A 21,884-nucleotide genomic window follows, 5' to 3' on the forward strand; every position below is an offset into this window, starting at 1 on the left:
TTCGTGTGCCAGAAGGGCCGGTTACCATGCTGCATGTGTAAATTAAAGTAAAAGCACAATGCTGGAGAAACTCAGCATTGTCCTTTATACAGCAAAGGTAAAAATACATAACCGATGTCTCGGGCTTAAGCCCTTCATCAAGGTTTGGAAAAATCTTGGCAGGCATCTGATCAAGAGAGTAAGGGTGGTCTCAAAGGCAGGAGGAGATAGGTGGAGGAGGGGAGGGAGGGGACAGCAGTGATCGAGGGGAGGAAGGATGGCTAGGTGAAGGGACGGAGGAGAACCATAAAGGGGAAGGGGAGACGGGGAAGATGAGAACAGATTAGCAGAAACTGGAAAAGTTGGCGTTAATGCCACCTGGAGTATGCCACAGAATTGAAATGGTTGGCTTCTGGCAGGTCTCTGTCACTGGTGCAGATGGAAAAAAGTTGCTAACGAAATGGTCTCCCAATCTGCACCCAGTCACTCTGGTGTCGAGAAGACCAAAAAGGGATGCAGTGCATCAGTCCTGCAGATTAAATTCAAAGTAAATTAAATGTCTTTTTTTTGAAAGAGAAGGAATTGATAGGCATGCCAGGAAGATTGTGAAATGGATTTGAAATTAATCAAGAGAATATCCTTCTCTTGATTTATAAATATGACTGTTCCTTGAAAAATTATTTCATATTTCCTTCATCAGAAATGTTTCCAATTCTTTAAGTCTCCTGTGGGAAAAAGAACTCATGTAATTTCCCTCTCCCCTCAATAAACTGACCCAAAAATTCCATATTATGCCACCTTGTGTTTTACATCAGGAATCTTTGGATTGATGATGTCATGTTTGGTGTTATTCACCCCAGCATACAACTATCTATTAATCCCTGCTCCTTTCCCAAGAGAAATTCATCCAGTTCTTAAAGGTAATAATTAGCAATTTTAATTAATATCCCAAAATGTGTGTTCAGAAAAAAAATGTCTCTAATTCCAGATCTTGTCCAACATTTTCCAATTCCATCTGCAGGCTTGCTGATACAGTGCCAACAATTTTAATGAACAATTATCTTGCATACTATATGCTTGTGATAAATCTCAGGCTCATATTTCAATTGAGTACAAAAGTTAAAACATAAAATACAGAAAGAAACCTGAAAATACATATAATCATCTGAGTTTAAATTGGTGAGCAGCAGGCGAAGGTAACTTATAAATCCATGTATATAAAAGTATAGTGGAAATTTATATTTTATTACAGCAGAGCCAATTAGGAATTAAGCACAGTGGTTTGTTTTCTTTGTCACATGTACTGAATTATGGTGAGAAAATTCATTTTACGAACAGAGCAGCAAGTCAACTGGTAAAACACAAGACAGAACTATAGAGTTAGAGAGAGCAATTCATTCGTACGGAGTAGAGGCAACATTATTTTTTGAGTGTGAGGTTCGTTCAGGAGTCTGATTAGAGGCGGAAAGAAGCTGTACTTGAATCTGGTGGCTGTGTTCTCACATTCGTTGAGCTTCTTCCTGATGGGAGGAGGGTGAAGAGAGTGCAGCCAGAGTAGGATGAGGCTTTTGACACCTGCTTAGGAAGGGCTGAGGCCTGAAATGTTGGTTTCTCTTTACTTCCCATGCTGAGTCTCTCCAGCACTTTTGTGTACTGCACAACCCCATCATCTGCAGACCATGTTTTAATTCTTTTAATGCATTGCCTGCATTTCCCAGACAGCAGGAGGGAGTCGATGGAAGGGAGGGGGTGTTGTATTATGGCCTGAAGTACGTGCAAAATATCTACTCACGGAGTGAAAGATTATGAGGTAGCAACTGAGGATTTTGTATCTGTAATCTGAAAACGGATGATGATTCCAGAGTTAGAATACAGTAAAGGGAGAGGTAATTGTGAAATCAAATGCAATAAAAAAAGGTGTACAAAAAAATGATTAATGCCTAACATAGAAAACTAACCAATGGCTGATGGGCCTGTCCATGGCCTCGTGTACAGCCAAACCGAGGTCACCTGCAGATTGGAGGAAAAGCACCTTTTATTCTCTCTTGGCACTCAGACAGCCTCAATATTGATTTTGCCAATTTCTGTTAACCCTCTCCCCAGTCTCTCTCTTTCACTACCTCTCCTCTCCACCAGCTCCCCAACCACTTCCCTTCCTACTCCTATCAGCGACACCCTTCTTAGCCCTTTACACTCTCCCCATCACTTTTCAGTCAATCTTCTCTTCTACCTTCCTGCCTGTTACCTCTAGGCTGTTAGCCTGTGCTCCTTCCTCTCCCCTCTCATCTCCTCTCTTCCTTTCTCCCCTACCTCCATTTAGGCATCAACCTGTTTTTTCCAGATCCCTGAAGATGGGCTTAGGGACTAGACGCTGATCACTTTTTACTTCCTGTGGACATTGCATGATCGACTGAGTTTCTCCAGCAGATTTGTGTACTGCAATACCCACAGGACACATCCAAATTCGTTCAGAAAGTTAGGTTGAAAATTGTGCAGCCTCACTTAGCTCAGAGCTGTCCCACTCCCCTTGGCCTTCTTCCTCATTATTCCTGCTGCCTAATTTGTCTCTTAACCAGAGGTACTGTGCTGCTGGAGCTCACGGGAGCGCTGCTCCAACACCTCAGGGTCTGCTCTGGTACTTCATAGGGCAGCTCTGGCACCTCTTTGTCATGTTTTTAGTGAGCTCCAGCACCTAGAAAATCAGCACTGCACCCCTGCACCTAACCCCATCAACAAATTCTTTACATTCTCTTGTCACTTGGCTGCACTCAGGGTTGATTTGCCTACTAACTACCTTGCACAACTTCGACCTGTGTTTGGTGGGGGGGGGGGGGGTACCTGAAGCATGCTGGGAAACCCACATGGTCACATGAAACCTCATACGAAAATGTCCCACGCTCACTATTCCCAATTGTGTGTGGTCCATATCCCTCTAGACCAATGGTTCTCCTATGCCTGCCTGTGCTCTGCCCACTGGGCTGCCCTATGAGGTCAGAGTGCCCATTTCAGGAAATCTGATGGTGGGTAGCCTGATAAAATATAACAGGGGTCAGAATGTTTGGGATATCAGCCTGGGAAAGTGTTTCCCTCAGTGAAAAACCTGATGTGGGACTCAGCCATTTTTAGAATAGTTATTGATAAGTCAGAATGTTCAGTATGAAAATAAATCGCAAGAGTTAAAAACAATAGAGATATGGATGGAGGTACTCCCTGGAAGAATGAACATCTTTGAGTTATGCCAAAAGAAAATAACTGAAGATTATTTCTTGCCAGGGAAGATGCATTAAACCAGCCAACACATGGTGGTTCATGCATGTTTTGCGCCTGTGTCCACCTGCACATTGGCACATTTTGGATTGTGATTATATGAACCTGCTGTGGTGACAGAACTAAATGAATTTGATTGTAACTCTTTGGCTAAGCACGTGGTGAAACAAAAGAATGTTAAGGCATTTTATCCTCTGCTATTCACTTGGTCTGCCACTGGAGAAATTAAAGTACACTTAAAACAAAAGTATTCAGTTCAGGTCATAAGTGCATATTGCTATTACATTCTCAGGTTACACTATTGTATGGGTAGACAAAGGGCACTGTAGGTCAATTCCCATAAAAATTACTTACATGAACTTCCTGTGGAGTGACTCAGGGCACTGAAACAGATAGGACACCTGTAATAGATCCAAATTCAAAATGGAGTCATTGGAGAAACCTTCAGTGAGTTTCAATTTAGTTTTAGTTTAATTTACTGCGATGGTTTTCAAACTTTTTCTTTCCACTAAGTAATCCCTAAACTGTAGGTGCTCTGTGATTAATAAGGGATTACTTAAGGTGGGATGTGGATGCAAAGGGAAGGTTGAGAATTACTGCTCTAGGCCCAATTGTCACTGAAATATTTTGCTTGAGAAAAATTATCATTGGCCCATTTCCTTTGGAGTTATGAAACCATGCACATAATGAGTCAATTAGGGACAATTAAAACGGTGGCTTTCAAACTTTTTCTTTCCACCCACATACCAACTTACTAATCACAGAGCACCAATGGCATAGGGCTTAAGAGACATAACACAATAACAGTCCCTTCTAGTCCACGAGGTTACACTGCCTAAGTACATCCATGTGATCAATTAACCTACCAACCCCGTACATCTTACGAACATGGGAGGAAACTGGAGCACCCAGCAGAAATGCACACAGTCACAGGGAGAACGTACGAATCCTTACGGCAGGCAGATTCAGAACCCCAGTCACTGGTGCTGTAATTGCATTGCACCAATTGTGCTGCCCTTCTTTTCTTCAACATACTAAATTTAAATATAAATTTTAAAGCTTATTGGAGACTCTGTAAGTTTCTGGAATTACAAAGCAACACAGAATGGTAATGGGAACCATTCCAGATCCTTGCAGTATTGGCATCCTTTGCCCTGTACTGATGCAAAGAAAATTAACCCATCATAGAAGTAGGGAAAATGAATGGTGTCTGTATTAGCAGTCAATACACAACACTTCTTCACTTTATTCTTATGAGTCATTGCCAAAGGGAGCAATTACCTTCTGTATTTTCTTAAAGCACGATAGGAGATCCCATAACCTAAAAAGATATGTACCTTGTAAGGACAGAGATATCTGATTTTAATGCTCCTGTACTGTTGTGATGCTCGTGGGTTGACAAACTGTGTGCTGGATGGAGCCCTCTTTTGACAGCACTCTAAATAAATGCCATCTATAGAGGAAAGGGAGACACCAGTGATCCTCTGCTGTTTTAATGATTCTCTGGATAGACTTCCCGTCTGTTGCCTTGCCGCATCCATACCGCACAGCTGGACAGGACACTTTCAATGGTGCTCCTTGTGGCATGATCGCTTCTGGAAGGACCTCTTGCCACCGGGAGGTGGGCATCCCTTTTGACTTGAGGGCCAAAAGGACTGCCTTCCAGATCATGCCATTCTCCCTCTCCACCTGCCTGTTCCCGCGGGGCTTGTAGCTGGTGGTTCTACTCGTGGCTATGCCCTCGGAAAGGAAGTATTGTCGCAACTCCTCACTCGTGAATGAGGATCCCTGATCACTGTGATTGGAACTGGGGTATCCGAACCGGGTGAAGATGGTGCAGTGTGCTTTAATGACTGTGGATGTGGTCATGTCGGGGCAGGGGATGACGAATGGGAAACGTGAGTACTAATCCATGATATTCAGGAAATAGATGTTCCGACTCATGGACGGGAGGGGCCCCTTGAAGTCTATTCTGAGACATTCAAAGGGGCAATAACAGGCTAAAGTGAGGGAAAATCAACCAGTGACATATAGCAAGCATTGTACTCAGATGCCCAGAATCAAATATAGAAAATACAAGGGACAACCATAACTGAATTCTTATAAAGTTTGAGATCAATGTCCATAAATGGATCCAATTTGCATTCCCCAGTTCCCCACCTGCTGCAGCTTCTCCTCCCAATAACTGTCTGCATAGCTCAGGTCCAAATGGCAAATTGCGGAGGAGCTAGTGGAGTTGTTCAAGTGAACCGGTACGGACTTGAAGGGCCGACATGGCCTGTTTCCGTTCTGTAAACGGTTATATGATTATATGATTATTATATACAACTTAACAAACGAACAGTGCAGGAAAACTTGTGACTGCCATCCACATTGGCATTTTGTTATTTAAAAGAGGGGACAATGCTACAAGATGAGAGGCCAGTCAGTAAAACTGAAGGTCTGCCAAAACTTCTTCTTGTAGAGGATGGTGAATCCCAGGAATGCTGTGGAGGCTCGGACACTGGAGGCACTTAAAGAAGAAGTAGATATGTTTCTGAAAGATCGGGGAACTATGAGGAACTGATGAGGCCTGAGGCAGATCAGCCTTAACCGTATTGAATAGCGGGGCAGGCTTGAGGGACCAAGAAGCCTGTCAGTGATTTTTCAGTGATCACTGGAGGAGGGTGTGGTGCCATGGGATTGGAAGATTGCTAATGTAGTTCCATTGTTTAAAAAAGGCATGAGGTGTCGGCCTTATAATTATAGGCCTGTAAGCTTGACTTCAGTGGTAGGGAAAGTTATGGAGGGTATTCTTAGAGATGGTGTGTATAAATATCTAGGTAAGCAGGGATTGATCAGGAGCACCAGCATGGGTTTGTGAAGGGGAAGTCATGTTTGACAAACCTAGTTGAGTTTTTCGAAGAGGTGACAAGAAAGATGGATGAAGGTAGGGCAGTTGATGTAGTCTATTCAGATTTTAGCCAAGCTTTTGATAAGGTTCCACATGAAAGGTTAGCAAGGAAGGTTCAGTCACTAGGGATTAATAGAGAAATAGTAAGATGGGTTCAGAGGTGGCTGGAGGATAGACAGGAGGGTCATAGTGGACAACTGTCTGAAGGGAGGAAGCCTGTGACGAGCGGGGTGCCTCAAGGATCATTGCTAGGTCTCCTGTTGTTCCTGATTTATATTAATGATTGGGATGATGGGCTGGTTAACTGGGTAAGTAACTATGCAGATGATATGAAAATAGGGGGAGTGATGGATAGTGAGGAAGGTTTTCATGGATTACAGAGGGATTTGGTTTGTCTGGAAAATTGAGCTGAAAGATGGCAGATGGAATTTAATGTAGAGAAGTGTGAGGTGCTTCATTTCAGAAAAAAATTATCAAAGTAGGACATATGTAGTAAAGGGGACATTGGGGAATGCACAAGAACAAAGAGATCTTGGAGTTATGGTGCAGCATTCCTTGAGGGTGGATTCCCATGTTGACAGGGTGGTTAAGAAGGCATTTGGTATGTTAGCCTTCATAAATCATAGCATAGAGTATAGGAGCTGGGAAGTGATGCTACAACTGTTTAAGGTGTTGGTGAGGCCAGGTTTGGAGTATTGTGTTTAGTTCTGGTCTCCAAATTATAGGAAGGATACAGATAAGGTGGAGAAGATGCAGAGAAGATTTACCAGGATGTTGCCTGGCTTAAAATACCTAGAGTACAGAGAAAGATTGAAGAGGTTAGGACTTTATTCACTGGAATGTAGATGATTGAGAGGGGATTTGATAGAGGTGTTTAAAATTATGAAGGGAATAGATAGACTAGATGCAAGTAGACTCTTCCCCCTGAGAGCAGGGGAGATTGAAACAAGAGGACACAAGTTGAGGGTAAGGTGGCAAAATTTTAGGAGAAACATTAGAGGTTGATTCTTCACTCAGAGAGTGGTGGCTGAATGGAATAATCTTCTGGAGGAAATAGTTAAGGCAGAGTCAATTGTTTCATTTAAGAGGAGGCTGGATATATATATATATAAATATACATGGATTAGAGGGGGTTGGAGGGTTATGGGCAGAGAATAGGCGGGGGGGATCCAGCGGAGTTGCTTGAGTAAACCGGCGTGGACTTGAAGGGCCGAGATGACCTGTTTCCATGCCACAAACTGTTATATGGTTTTATGGTTTATATAAACGTTGAGTAATCTGCAGATACTAAAAAGGTTTTTAAAATCATCAGATGCCAATCATAAAAATCCACGTCAATTAACTATTTTCCTAGGTTAATGAAAGTTGACCACAAATCATCTTGTAAATACTAGTTTAACGCATTATAGAAAGTTTCTTAATGTGGCCAAAGAACACAAAGGCAAGGAATTTTCATCATCAACTTCAGTTTTCATTAGTGATTGTTAGACAGGAATGTTAGAAAAATCTTGGAAACATTTAACATCAGTTAACATAATTATTCACCTCGTGGTCATTTGTACTGCACGCCTTAAGTTCATGTGGGTCATAGTCCCAGTGCTTTTATAACCATATAACCATATACAGCCCAGAACAGGCCAGTTTGGGCCCTACTAGTCCATGCCGGAACAAATCCCCACCCTCTTAGTCCCACTGACCAGCAGCTGGTCCATACCCCTCCAATCCTTTCCCCTCCATGTAAATATCCAGTCTTACCTTAAAAGTAAATAACATTCCTGCTTCAATCACCTCCCCCGGAAGCTTATTCCACATCCTTTGCATGAAGAAATTTCCCCTCATGTTCCCTTTATAATTTTCCCCCTGCAATCTCAAACCATGGCCTCTGGTTTGAATATCCCCCACTCTTAATTGAAAAAGCCCATCCACGTTGACTCTCTCTGTCCCTTTTAACATCTTAAATACCTCCATCAAATCCCCCCTCAATCTTCTACACTCCAAAGAAAAAAGCCCCAGGCTGCTCAACCTTTCTCTGTAACTCATGACATCCTGTCAACATTCTCGTGAACCTTCTCTGCACTCTCACTATTTTGCTTATATCCTTCCTATAATTTGGTGACCAAAACTGCACACAGTATTCCAAATTTGGCCTCACCAATGCTTTGTACAATTTCATCATAACATCCCAACTCTTGAATTCAATACTCTGATTTATGAAGGCCAACATTCTAATAGCCTTCTTTACCACTCTATCTACCTGAGTATCAACTTTGAGGGTACTGTTTTCCATAACTCCTAAATCCCTTTGTTTCTCTGCACTCCTCAATTGTCTACCATTCAATCTATATGACCTATTTAAATTTGCCTTTCCAAAATGCAACACTTCACATTTATCTGTATTAAATTCCACCAGCCATTTCTCAGCTCACTCCTCTAGCTTTCCTATATCTCTTTTTAAGCTATGATAATCTTCCTCACTGTCCACAATACCACCAATCTTTGTATCATCTGCAAACTTACTTATCCAATTCACCACCCCTTCTTCCAGATCGTTTATATATACAAACAATAGTGGACCCAGGACCGATCCCTGAGGAACTCCATTAGTCACCGGCCTCCAATTTGACAAACAATTTTCTACCACTATGCTCTGACACCTCCCATCCAACCATTGCTGAATCCATTTCACTACTTCCTTATTTATACCTAATGACTACCTTTTTACCTAACCTCCTGTGGGGAACTTTGTCAAAAGCTTTACTAAAGTCTAAATAGATAACATCCAGTAATGGAAGATTTAAACCGTGTTTTTTTTTAACTTTTGCAGCCTTTGCTTCAGCAAGGCTGAGAACCTGCTTGTTGTTTTAGAATCAGCAGACATAAGCTAAATTCCACTGAGGAGCCAGAGATGAAGTTATCTGATGAGAGGACATCTGTGTACCAAGAACATTTAATCTTCCTGCTTGTTTTGGTCGCAGACTGTCAGAGGCCTAGCCTTGATGCAAAATAAACCATTGTATTCAAAGTGATAAGCTGAAAATTATGTTATTCAATAGAAGCCTAGCATGCTAGCTTGCTCGCTTATCTTTCTTGCTGTGCTGGGAAAAGGTGCTTGGGTAAGCAGTTTTTGGGTAATATAAGCCTTGGTCCCGCTGCTGAAGTTTGAGACTCTCCGAGAGTTGGCAGCATCTCTCAGCAAGAAGAACTTCTAGAATCCAGCCAACGTCCTGGTCGGGGGAAGTGGAGAAGCTGCTACTGGCGCCCCAACAACCTACTACAAGTGTGCAGTCGTTGCCTCGCTTCGGCAGTTGGGACCAGTCCAAGCGTTGATAAGTATAGTTTGGAAGGGCTAGCATATTGTAGTTTGAAATCAGCTTTTGAATTTGTAATAAACATTTGCATAAACTGAACTGCTCTCGGTGTGTGTGTCTATTTTCTTTCGGTAGCTCAAACACTGTGACCAATCTAAAATGAACAAAGTGAGAGGTACAAGTTTACCCAAGACACATCCACAGCCTTCCCTTCATCAATCTTTTTTGTAACCCCCTCGAAAAACTCTATAAGGTTTGTTAAGCATGATCTACCCCTGACAAAACCATGCTGACTATTACCTATCAATCCCTGTTCATCCAAATATTTGTAAATGCCATCCCTCAGAACACTTTCCATCAACTTACCCACCACAGACGTCAGACTCACAGGTCTATAATTTCCAGGCTTACATTTGGACCCTTTCTTAAACAGCGGAACAACATGAGCCACCCTCCAATGCTCTGGCACTACCCCCGTGTAATGGAGGATTTAGACTAGCTTATGAAAGAAGGGATGCAGTTGCATCAAAAGACATTATCTCAATTCCACTATGGGGCCCAGGATGCAGTTGAATAGGAAGACATTATCTAAATTTACACTATGGGGCCCAGGGATGCATATGAATCAGTAGACATTACCTAACTTCCACCATGAGGCCCAGAGATGCAGTTGTCTTTTGTTGGTCGCAGACTGTCAGGAGACCTTGAAGATAATTAAATCATTTGTTCAAAGAGATAAGATCTGATTTTGGGTAATATAAGCCATGGTCCCACTACTGATTTTGAGACTCTCCAAGAGGTGGCAACATCTCTCAGCAAGAAGAACTTCAAGATTCCAAATCGACGTTCCGGTCCGGGGATGTGGAGAAGCTGCTACCGGCGCCCAGACAACCTACTACAAGTGTGCAGTCTTCGCCTCGCTTTGGCAGTTGGGACCAGTCCAGGCATTGATAAGTATAATTGGGAAGGGCTTGCATATTGTAGTGTGAATTCAGCTTTAGATTTAGTAATAAAGACTTGTATAAACTGAACTGCTGTCGGTGTGTGCGTCTCTTTTCTTTCGGTAGCTTGAACACTGTGACCAATCTAAAATGAACAAAGTGAGTGGTACAAGTTTACCCAAGACACCCTGTGACCAGTGACATCCTAAATATCTTTGTTAATGGCCCCACTATCTGTACACTAGCCTCCCTGAGTGTTCTTGGGAATACTTTGTCTGAACCCAGAGATATGTCCACCTTTATCTTTTTTAACACTGCCATCACTACCTCCTCGGTTATCCTTAAATGATTCATGACCTCCCCACTATTTTCCTTTACTTCAAATGGCACAATATTTTTTTCCCTAGTGAATAGCAAGGAAAAAACATCATTTAAAATTTCCCCCATCTCCTCTGACTTCTCACTCAGCCTACCCTCTCTATCTACAAGGGGTCCATTTTATCCATCACTAATTTTTTACTTTTAATGTACCTATAGAAACCCTTTGGATTTATTCTTACTCTGCCTGCCAAAGCCTATTCGTGCCTCTTTTTGGCTTTTCTAATTTCTTAAGATTTTTTCTACACTCCTTGTAGTCTTCTTTCAATTTCTCAGCACCCTGCTGTTTATACCTCTTGTACACCTCCCTCTTTCTCCTAACCAAATTTCTAATATTCCTCGAAAACCAAGGCTCCCTATGACTTCCAGCCTTTCCTTTGATCCTTCACTGGGACATATCTATTCTGTACTCTCAAAATTTCTTCTTTGAATATTCTCCATTTTTCCTTTACATCCTTTCCTGAAAAAATCATGTCCCACTCAATAATCCCCAAATCCATTCTTATTCCTTTGAAATTTGCTTTTCTCCAATCCAGAACCTCAACTTTAGGCTCTTCTTTGATCTTCCCTAAAACTAATAGAGTTGTGATCACTAGACCCAATTTGTTCTCCAACATTAACCTCAGACACCTGACCTATCTCGTTTCCTTACAGGAGATCCAGTATTACACCGTCCTGAGTCGGTTCCTCTACGTATTGATTAAGAAAACTATCTTGTACACATTTGACAAACTCTAGCCCATCCAGCCCTCTTACTGTATGAGTATCCCAATCAATGTGAGGGAAGTTAAAATCTCCCATGATCACTACCTTATGTTTATTACACATATATGCTATCTCCTTACAAATTTGTTCTTCCAATTTTCTTGGCCCATTTGGTGGTCTATAATACACTCCTGATGCCATGCTTGCCCAGGATTCCTGGCCAGATTTCTGAGTCTTTGCCGACGCGAGCGTTGAAATCGCCAAGGATGACAACCTTGTCGGCTGTAGGGGTGCATTCGATGAGGTTGCGCAGGTCAGTGTAGAACTTGTCCTTTTCTGCTGGTTCCGCCTGGAGGGTTGGAGCATAGACACTGATGAGGGTGATGCAACGCTTGTTTTGAAGGGGGAGTCGCATGGACATGATTCGGTCCGAGTGGCCTGTCGGAAGGTTTTCGAGTTTGGAGGCAATGAAGTTCTTGACCATGAAGCCTACACCAGATAGGCGTCGTTCATCCGAAGGCTTGCCAGACCAGTAGAGTGTGTAGCCTGCGCCTCGTTCTTGGAGGCTGCCTACATCTGCCAGGCGGACTTCACTGAGAGCGGCTATGTCGATGTCAAGTCTGAGGAGTTCATGTGCAATGAGGGCAGACCGACGTTCAGGTCGGTGGCTGTCAGCCTTGTCTAGCATGGTTCTGATGTTCCAGCATGCTAGCTTGAGTTTGTGAGCATCTTTTGAGGGGGAGGACGTGGAGCGTTGTCTCCGCTCCATCCTCAACATTCATTGGAGCGCTTTCATCCCTAACGTCGAAGTACTCGAGATGGCAGAGGTCGACAGCATCGAGTCCACGCTGTTGAAGATCCAGCTGCTCTGGGTGGGTCACGTCTCCAGAATGGAGGACCATCGCCTTCCTAAGATTGTGTTATATGGCGAGCTCTCCACTGGCCACCGTGACAGAGGTGCACCAAAGAAAAGGTACAAGGACTGCCTAAAGAAATCTCTTGGTGCCTGCCACATTGACCACCGCCAGTGGGCTGATATCGCCTCAAACCGTGCATCTTGGCGCCTCACAGTTTGGCGGGCAGCAACCTCCTTTGAAGAAGACCGCAGAGCCCACCTCACTGACAAAAGGCAAAGGAGGAAAAACCCAACACCCAACCCCAACCCACCAATTTTCCCCTGCAACCGCTGCAATTGTATCTGCCTGTCCCGCATCGGACTTTGTCAGCCACAAACGAGCCTGCAGCTGACGTGGACTTTTACCCCCTCCATAAATCTTCATCCGCGAAGCCAAGCCAAAGAAGAGAATACACTCCTATTAGTGCCCTCATGCCTCCTCCACCCCTCAATTCCACAGCTTCACAGGACGATCCCTCCAAACCATCCTGCCACCTCACAGCAGTAATGTCCTCCTTCACAAGCAGAGCAACTCCTCCCCCTTTTTTTTAACCCCCTGTTCTATCACATCTAAAACATTTGTATTCTGGAATATTTAGTTGCCAGTCCTGTCCCTCCTTTAACCAGGTCTCACTAATTGCCACAACATCATGATTCCAAGTGCCAATCCATGCTCTAAGCTCATCTACCTTGTTCACTATGCTTCTTGCATTAAAGTACATGCATTTCAGAGAATGACTCTCACATATATTCCCTTTTCTACCTTTTACCTTAACCTCCATCCTTTCTTTGTTATCTTTATCATTCTTAACTAGGTGGCCATGCACCCTAGACACTGCTCGCAAACTCTGCTCCCCACCCCCCTGCCAAACTAGATTAAACCCTGCCCCATAGCTCTAGCAAATTTGCTTGCCAGGATATTGGACCCACTCCAGTTCAAGTGGAGTCCATCCCTTTTCTACAGGTCTGACCTTCCCCAGAAGAGATCCCAATGATCCAAAAATCTTATCCGCTGCCCCCTGCACCAACTCTTTAGCCCCCTGCACCAACTCTTGAGCCATGTAGAGCAATGTGGCCTTAGTCATCAGCTGGATGTCAAATTCATGAGGTGAGTTTTGTGATGTGATTTAAACTGCAGGCTTCCCCCAAAAAGTAGTAGGGGTCCTGCAGGATAAAACGTGGTGCAGGAATTGACTGAAAATTCCTGCACTTTCCTTTTCAGACTGCCCGTGTAACCACAAATGTTATTGATTTTGCCGCTTTATGCCTGCAGTCTAAGACCATAATTGATATCTTGACCATAATTGATATTTTGATTCCTGCTTTTTCAATCCTTACAGCAAACCTGGGATTACATTGCCCTGGGATTTTCTCTTCCAACTACAGTAAGACTACAGCCCAGGACCTTCTGATGCAAGCAGGAGTGATACTTACTGATGCCTGGGAGCAAGTGCAGCAGATTTATAAAACAATTGTCAGTGCTGGAATGTTTTTTGTAAAATGCCAGCTAATTTTTTCAATAGTTCAAATTCAATACTGACCTTTTATTAAAGTAATACATTTCAGAACTTTCAGGAAATTCATTCAATTTTCTAAAAAAAATAACATATTCAGTTGTCCTTTTAAATATCTAAGCACTGAAATGTGAAAGATCGTGCCCATGTTTGTAATTAGTATCCCTTGGCCAACCACCTTGGAAATACAGTGGAAGAAATGAAATTGTTTAGACAGCCTCCATTCTCTCTGAGACTTTACAAGTTTAATATAATTACAGAGCATTCTGCCTCACAGCAAGATTAATCTGTTCTTTTTGGTTGTCACCAGTAAGAAAAGGCTTAATTTGTTTTGCCGTTTTCCCAAAATGGAAGGACATTTGTAGAAGGGAATATTTGTGAACCACTGTCGAAGATGCACACATATATGGGGAAACAAAAATGTAAGGCAAATGAAAACATATCAGGTTAGCAAAGGAACCCTGGGCTGAATGGAGACTCAACCACTCTTCCAGGCTCCAAAACCCTGAAGCAGCTCATTTTAATTTAAAATGGCACACAATGTATTTTTTTTATTTTCGATAATTGCACACAATGTTAACAGTAAAGATTTGATAAGAATGTGCTGTGTGATGTTCTAATTGACCTTCACGTGTCAATTTTCTTAAATGCCACTTTATCTTCTAATTAATTACATGAAGAAAATTCAATGAAACACAATGTTCATGGAATATGAAATTTATCCCAATCAACATCTGTTTTCATTTGTGCACTCTGTACATGATTCAATTATAGAGCCATGCAGTCTAAGAGCATGGAAACAGGTCCTTCGGCCCAACTTGCCCATGCCGACCAAAATGTCCCATGCACACTCGTTCTATCTGCCTGTGATTGGCCTTTATTCCTCTAAACCTATCCTATCCCTGCATCTATTTGATTTTTTTTCTTAAACATTGTAGAAGTACTGTATCTGCTTCAACCACTTCCTCTAACAACTCATTCCATATACTCACTACCCTCAGTGTAAAAAAAGCTATCCCTCAGGTACCTGTTAAATCTCTCCTCCCCTCTCCTACTCCAGGCAAAATACCCTCTGCATTCACTTAATCTACTCCTCATGACTTTGTACACCCCGATGAGGTCATCACTCATGCACTTGTTTTCAAAGGATAAATTATTCAAACATTTGCTTTTACATCCATTGATTTTAACTATGTTTTACCTGCAATCCAGTTGCTGGAATTAATTAATTAAAATGTCACTTCCCCTTGTGAGGAGCAGGAACTCATAGAACAGACAACATCAAAATCTGGACATAGACTGGGACCTCCCAGTAGCCAGCCCTTTTAATTCCGGGCACCATTCCCACACTGACATGTCAATCCATGGCCTCATGCACTGCTAGACCAAGGCTAAACATAAATTGGAGGAAGAACACCTTATATTCCCTCTGGGCACTCTCCAACCAAATGACCTTCATATCAACTTTTCAAATTTTTATTAAATCCTTCCCCTCACTCTCTCTCCCTCTCTCTCTCCCCCCCTCTCTCTCTCTCTCTCTCTCTCTCTCTCTTTCCCTATCCATCTCTCCTTTCCTGCAGAACCCCATCCATTTCCTCTCCTATCACCAGCTCTTTTATCTTCCACCCTCCCACCTGTATCCAGCTATGACTTCTTATTTGTTCACCTATTTTCCTCTCCTTGCCCCTTTCTCTCTCCTCTTCCCACCCTCCCTCTCCACCACCACCTCACCTTTTTATTCAGGAACCTGCTTTTTGCTCATAACTTGACAAAGGTCTCAGGCCCTGAGTGTTGGTTATCCTTTACTTCCCATAGATGGTGCATGGCCTGCTACACTTTCTCCAGCACCTTTGTGTATTGGATTTGACCCAGCGTCTGCAGACTTTCTTATTTAATATGAAACTAATCAAAATCCACTATCTCTGTCATTCACATTCGCACTGATATTAGAACATTACAGGTGAGGAACAACACAATAATTAACACTCTTCTTTCTAATGAATCACTGCTGTAATAGATCTGCTGGAAGTAGCTGGCCAGCTTGTTTGGTGAGGTAAGGATTCCCCTTTGTTAACAGTGGTGAAACTTTCTTCTCTCCCTAATGCAAATACAACGTAAAAACAACACAGTGTGAACAACACAGACTACAGAGCTAATGAATAAAAAGTATAATACCTGCTCCCAGATTAGAAATACATCACTGGCAAAACCCAATCCCTGGGTTCTTGAAAAGTTTTATCTTTCTCACCAGTTAAAAAGGAAGTTAGTTCCAGCTAAGATTCTGCTGTATTATTAACTGACTTCTCAGTTGGGATTTTCCCTGAATTCAGTTACAGTTCCTTACTTCAGTAAGCAGTGCTTGAAACATGGCAGATCCCATTAATTACATTCTCTTACCCCCCCCCCCCCCCCACCCCCAACACCATCACCGCACCTGCAATCGGTACCCATGGACTGCCCGAACTGTGGTTTAGGCATTGAGGGTCTAATCAGTGTCCTATCTGCATGAACTCTATGGGCTGAAAGGTCTCGATCTTTATACAGTCAGGTGACATTAGCCATCAAACATGAACTATTACAGATTAGAGTGACAACCATTTTGTTGGTCACCAGCATTCCTCACCTTACATTTCCAAAAATGAGTGGGAATACTAGTGACAGAGATGTTGTATTTTGGGGCAGGCATAGAGGTGCTGAGTTCTCACCCCAGTTCCTCTCTCGAACAGAAACTCGAGTTTAGCTTTATCTTCTGTCAGACATTTTTGACAAGTTCCAATGTTTCTACATCTCTCACATTCAGGGACATTTAAGAACTCTTAAAATTGACGTAACTGATTTTAAAAATCAGATTATAATATAAAAATGAACCTAAAGCACGTAAGAGAAACACTTGGTAATAATTCATAAAGTTAAAGCAAAGTAAGTCACTTCCAATTGTGAGAGATAATAGAATATAGGAAGTAAAGCTAGTATGAATGAAATAAGGAATACTAGACTAGAGAAAGTTAAGTAAGTGCTGAGTAGGGATGAATTCCGATAAGAGTGTGAGGAAGGGTTACGCAAGTATAATAGAATAAGGGTCTTATAGTGATAGAAATAATTAGCAAGTTCTGCATAGAAGTAAGTCCTGGGGGTTGAGATGTGTGAATAAGGACAAAGGCAAATTCATGAATAAGGACAATGACATGATGGGACCCAGACAGGATACCCCATGGTCTTTCAAGTTTACAGAAACTGCACATAGGCAGACAGAATTACCAAATGCCAAACCAATCCAGGAGGCAGAAGAATGTTAGGGGGAGGGTACCTCTACACTGAAATGAACTGTATAAAAGTTGGGTGAGCCCCAGTATGTGTGTGTATTCGCAGGGTAAGGGGAAGCACCCAACTTTGCATTGTTGTACAATAAATGTTCTTTGTTCTCAATTTTTGTCTCGAGCAAAATCTGTGAATGTACTTCTGTTTCTCACAACTGGGGACTCGTCCGGGATCCCACTCCCTCCGCTGACAGAGTGCCCGATGATGGGGGTAGGTGCACCCCGGCTGATTCAGCTGGACTCCCGGACGACGGGTGTCTGGTCAGTGGACGAAGTGAGTGATATCCGAGAAGAAGCATTGAGAACAAACGACGGGAAAACGTTAAGGAAGCGTGCTAGGAATAGCTAGGAATAGCTACTGGATCCCGGTAAGAGGAATTTTATTTACCTGGTAGAGGAGTAAGTAGCAAGGGAAACAGTCCTAAAGAAGGACGAGAAGATCAGATACCTAAACATAGTCCGTTAGGATTAATGTTATCTGATTGGGATGCGGGGAAAACCTGTGGGAAAGATAAACAGACCATGGTCAGGTATTACTGTCAGGAATGGGTTAAGAATCCGATAAAACGGAGTTCGGTATATTGGCCAAAGTTTGGATCTGACGAGGACTGGATGTGTCAGGCATTGAACATCTGGCTCTACCAAAATCAAGGAGGTAATACCGAGAGCAGAGAATATGCAGCCTATTGGCCCAGTGGATTGTTTGATCAAATGATTTTGAGCAAAAAGGAATGTAAGAACAAGAAGGACGAGGAACCTTCTGCCCCTGAAATACAAGGATGCGATATGTTACATTCCCATCCTCCAGCTTATGTTCCCCCTATGCCGGCTCCTATCTCCCCCCCTCTCACCTATGCTTTACCCTTCTTTACCTTCCCCTCCTCCTCCACAGTTGGAGAAAGAAGAAGAAAGTAGGGGTGGTATGATGACCCGGTCACAGAGTACAAGATTACTGCCTCAATTGACACGAGAGGGAGGAGACTTTGATTATGAGGGTCTTCCAGAATAGTGTGAGACCCTTCTGGAGGGAAGCGCAGAACCCTTTGATTTGTCTCCCGGAGGGCAGGAACCTAAACATCATAGAGGAGGGGATAAGCCAGAAATTAACTGGATGAGACCTTTACGAGAGGTTCCCATGGGAGGGGATGTGGGGGGTCTCGGGTTAATAAATGTGCCTCTGACTGGTACGGAGGTGCGCAATTTTAAGAAGGAAATGACCTCCCGGAAACACCAAGGGGGACCAGAGGCGATACCTGGGGAACTTAAATTCCCCCTGGTAAACCCGAATTGGGATAAGAATAATAATGATGGTTGCACACGAATGGAGGAGTATAGGATTAATCTAATAAAAGGAATGAAGGAGTCTGTTCCAAAAGGACAGAACTTTTGAGGTTCCCCAAGGTCCCGAGGAGACACCCTCTGCATTTCTGAATAGATTGCGTGCGGCCATACAGCAATATGGGGGGTTGGATATAGAATCCCCAGCAGGTGAACAGTTGGTATTGACGGGCTTTGTTATTAATTCAGCCCCAGATATCAGGAAGAAATTACAAAAGACAGAGAATTGACATGAACAGGGAATAACACAGCTTTTACAGATCGCACAAAGGGCATACGTCCAGAGGTCTGAAGATAAACATAAAGGAAAGGCTAAGATTTTGATGCAGGGAGTCAAGGAAGTTGTGGAGGGACAGCAGGGAAATGTTAGGAGCTGTGTGCCAGCTCCTGGACGTTGGGAGGAGCGCCGGAGTGGGTAAGTAGAGACCAGAGCAGATTCTGGGTAGAGGAGAATTCCGGGGATGACGACCATTCCCGGGACCCCGTGGAGACCCTGGTAGAAATTGGGAAACAGGAGCATTAGTTTAATATTATTGTAAAAAGGAGGGACACTTTAAGAGAGAATGCCCAATGCGAGCCAGGGAGATGCGATCTTACGCATTGATGGAGGCAGATTATGAATAGGGGGGTCACAGTTCTCAGTCAATACACACCGTGGGGCTGCACGGAGAACCATTGGTAAATTTAAGCATAGGACCCCACAGTGACAAGATGACTTTTCTAGTAGATTCTGGGGCAGCCCGGTCTAGTATTTTACAATGGCCCGAGGGTGTTAAAACAGAAGGGACAGTGATGATTTCGGGAGTGGGAGGAAGAGATTTTACGGTCCCTATACTAAAGAATGTAAGGATACAAATGGGAGAAAAGATAATAACAGAGGATATTTTACTAGTTCCCCATGCTGGAGTTTGCTTGTTGGGACGGGATTTACAGGACCAATTGGCTATCGGTACCAGACCACAGGGATCAGGTATCGGGGTTCAATTGTATGTATTAACCAAGGAGGATCGGGAACTAATAAATCCTGGAGTATGGGCAAAAAGAGGCAATAGAGGAGGGTTAGATGTTCCTCCCCTGCAAGTTACTTTAAAAGACCCTGACTAAGTAATTAGATGAAAACAGTATCCAATTCCTATGGCTGGCCGAAAGGGACTGCAGCCAGTAATTGACCAATTGGTGAAAGATGGTATACTCGAACCTTGTATGTCACCTTTTAATACCCCAATTTTACCTGTCCAAAAACCAGACGGTACCTATCGATTAGTGCAGGATTTGAGGGAGTTAAATAAAATTATTCTCACCCGTTATCCAGTTGTACCTAACCCCTATACGTTAATGGGTAAAATTGATCCCCATAGTAAGTGGTTTAGTGTAATTGACCTCAAAGATGCCTTCTGGACCTGTCCGTTGTCAATAGACAGTAGGGACATGTTTACATTTGAGTGGGAGAATCCTTTTACAGGATGGTAAAATCAATACCGGTGGATGGTCCTTCCTCAGGGTTTTACAGAATCACCAAATTTGTTTGGCTATGTTTTAGAACAGGTACTAGATGAGGCCCCTCGGAGAGAGGATTGTCAATTAATACAATATGTTAATGATTTATTAATCATGGGAAAAACGTATGATGTGGTTAAACAATACACTGTTGAATTTTTGAATTTTCTAGGGAATAAGGGTCTTAGAGTGAGCGAATCAAAGTTACAATTTGTTCAATCTGAAGTTAAATACTTAGGTCATCTGGTTAGTCAAGGAATTAGGAAGAAAAGTCCAGAGAGAACATGTGGTATTCTGCAGATCCCGCCTCCAAAGAGTGCTCAAGAACTTAGGAAATTCCTTGGTTTAGTGGGATACTGTAGAATTTGGATTGAGAATTATTCTAGCCTGGTCAAATTTCTTTATGATAAACTTGCGACTCTAGCGGGCAAAACTGTTGTCTGGACGGAGGAGGAGATTAAAGATTTTACCTTGGTGAAACAGCGTCTTATTAGTGCCCCAGTTTTGGCTTTACCCGACCTAAATAAGCCATTTGACCTATGTACCAATGCGAAAGACGGTGTGGCCATGGGAGTATTAACGCAAGAGAGGGCAGGCTTTAGACAACCAGTTACCTTTCTGTCAAAAATTTTAGATCCTGTTTGTCGTGGTTGGCCAGAATGTGTGCAAGCAATTGCAGCCACTGCTGTTTTAGTCGAGGAAGGACGAAAGATTACGGTTGGTGCCCCGATGATAGTTCACACCCCTCACACAGTCCGCACCATTTTCTTACAACGTGCCGGAAGGTGGCTTACTGATTCTAGAATTTTAAAGTATGAAGCGATTCTTATGGATAGAGATGATTTGACACTGATTATAAACAAAGAACAGAATCCAGCCGCCTTCTTGGTTTCTCCAGATTCTGATACTGTCCCCAATAATTTAGAGCATGTATGTTTAGAAGTGATAGATTTACAGACAAAAATTAGAGATGATTTAAGTGATGAACCTTTACGGGAGGGTGAAAGATGGTTTATTGATGGTTCTTCCCGCTGCATTGATGGCATTCAGTATAGCGGGTATAGTGTAGTGGATGGGAATGAAGGAGTTGTGATTGAAGCCGGTCGTCTTCCCGGTCATTGGTCGGCACAATCCTGTGAATTATATGCCCTCTGTAGAGCTCTCCAGGGTTTAGAGGGAAAGGTGGGCACAATCTATACCAACTCAAAGTATGCTTTTGGTGTAGTGCACACCTTTGGAAAGATTTGGAAAGAGCGGGGAATGATAACTGGGAAAGGACAAAAGCTGATCCATGAAAACTTAATTGTTCAATCCTTAGATGCTCTTATGTTACCTGAGTAGATAGCTGTAGTTCATGTACGGGGCCATCAAATTATTGACAGTCCTGAAGCACAGGGGAACAGACAGGCAGATGAAGCTGCCAAACAGGCTGCACTCACAGAAAAAATAGACATGCAGCTGTTACTCCCCACCCCACATGAGGTTCAAAAGACTCCCATCTTTTCACGGGAAGAGGAGATTTATATGAAAACCAGGGAATGCGTCAAACTGCCGATGGGTTGTGGTGGACGGCAGAGGGACGCCAAGAATTGAACAAAGCCTTGGCTCGTCAGATTATTGATCAGCTCCACCAGCAGACACTTTGGGGAACACAGGCACTTGTTGATGCTTTTGTACGGTCCTTTAATTGCTCGGGAATATACACCATAGCTAAGCAAAGTACTCGGGGGTGCCCAATCTGTCAGCGAGTGAATAAGAAAGTCATGCGGCAGGTAATGCCTGGCGGTTGCGATATAGCCGTACGCCCATTTCAACGAATACAGATTGACTTCACGGAATTACCTAAGATAGG

General features: G+C 43.0%; 1 protein-coding gene across 1 annotated transcript in view; it reads right to left on the reverse strand.

Annotated features, from left to right (window-relative positions):
• Positions 1 to 21,884, reverse strand: part of LOC138742912 (uncharacterized) — a 56,454-nt gene that overhangs the window by 19,138 nt on the left and 15,432 nt on the right. Inside the window, exon 3 of the mRNA XM_069897796.1 lies at positions 3,601 to 3,647. Within this exon, the coding sequence (XP_069753897.1) occupies positions 3,601 to 3,647 (47 nt within the window). The remainder of the gene's footprint in view (positions 1 to 3,600; positions 3,648 to 21,884) is intronic.

Source organism: Narcine bancroftii, chromosome 9 (genome assembly GCF_036971445.1).
Source record: "Narcine bancroftii isolate sNarBan1 chromosome 9, sNarBan1.hap1, whole genome shotgun sequence".
Lineage (NCBI taxonomy): Eukaryota > Metazoa > Chordata > Chondrichthyes > Torpediniformes > Narcinidae > Narcine > Narcine bancroftii.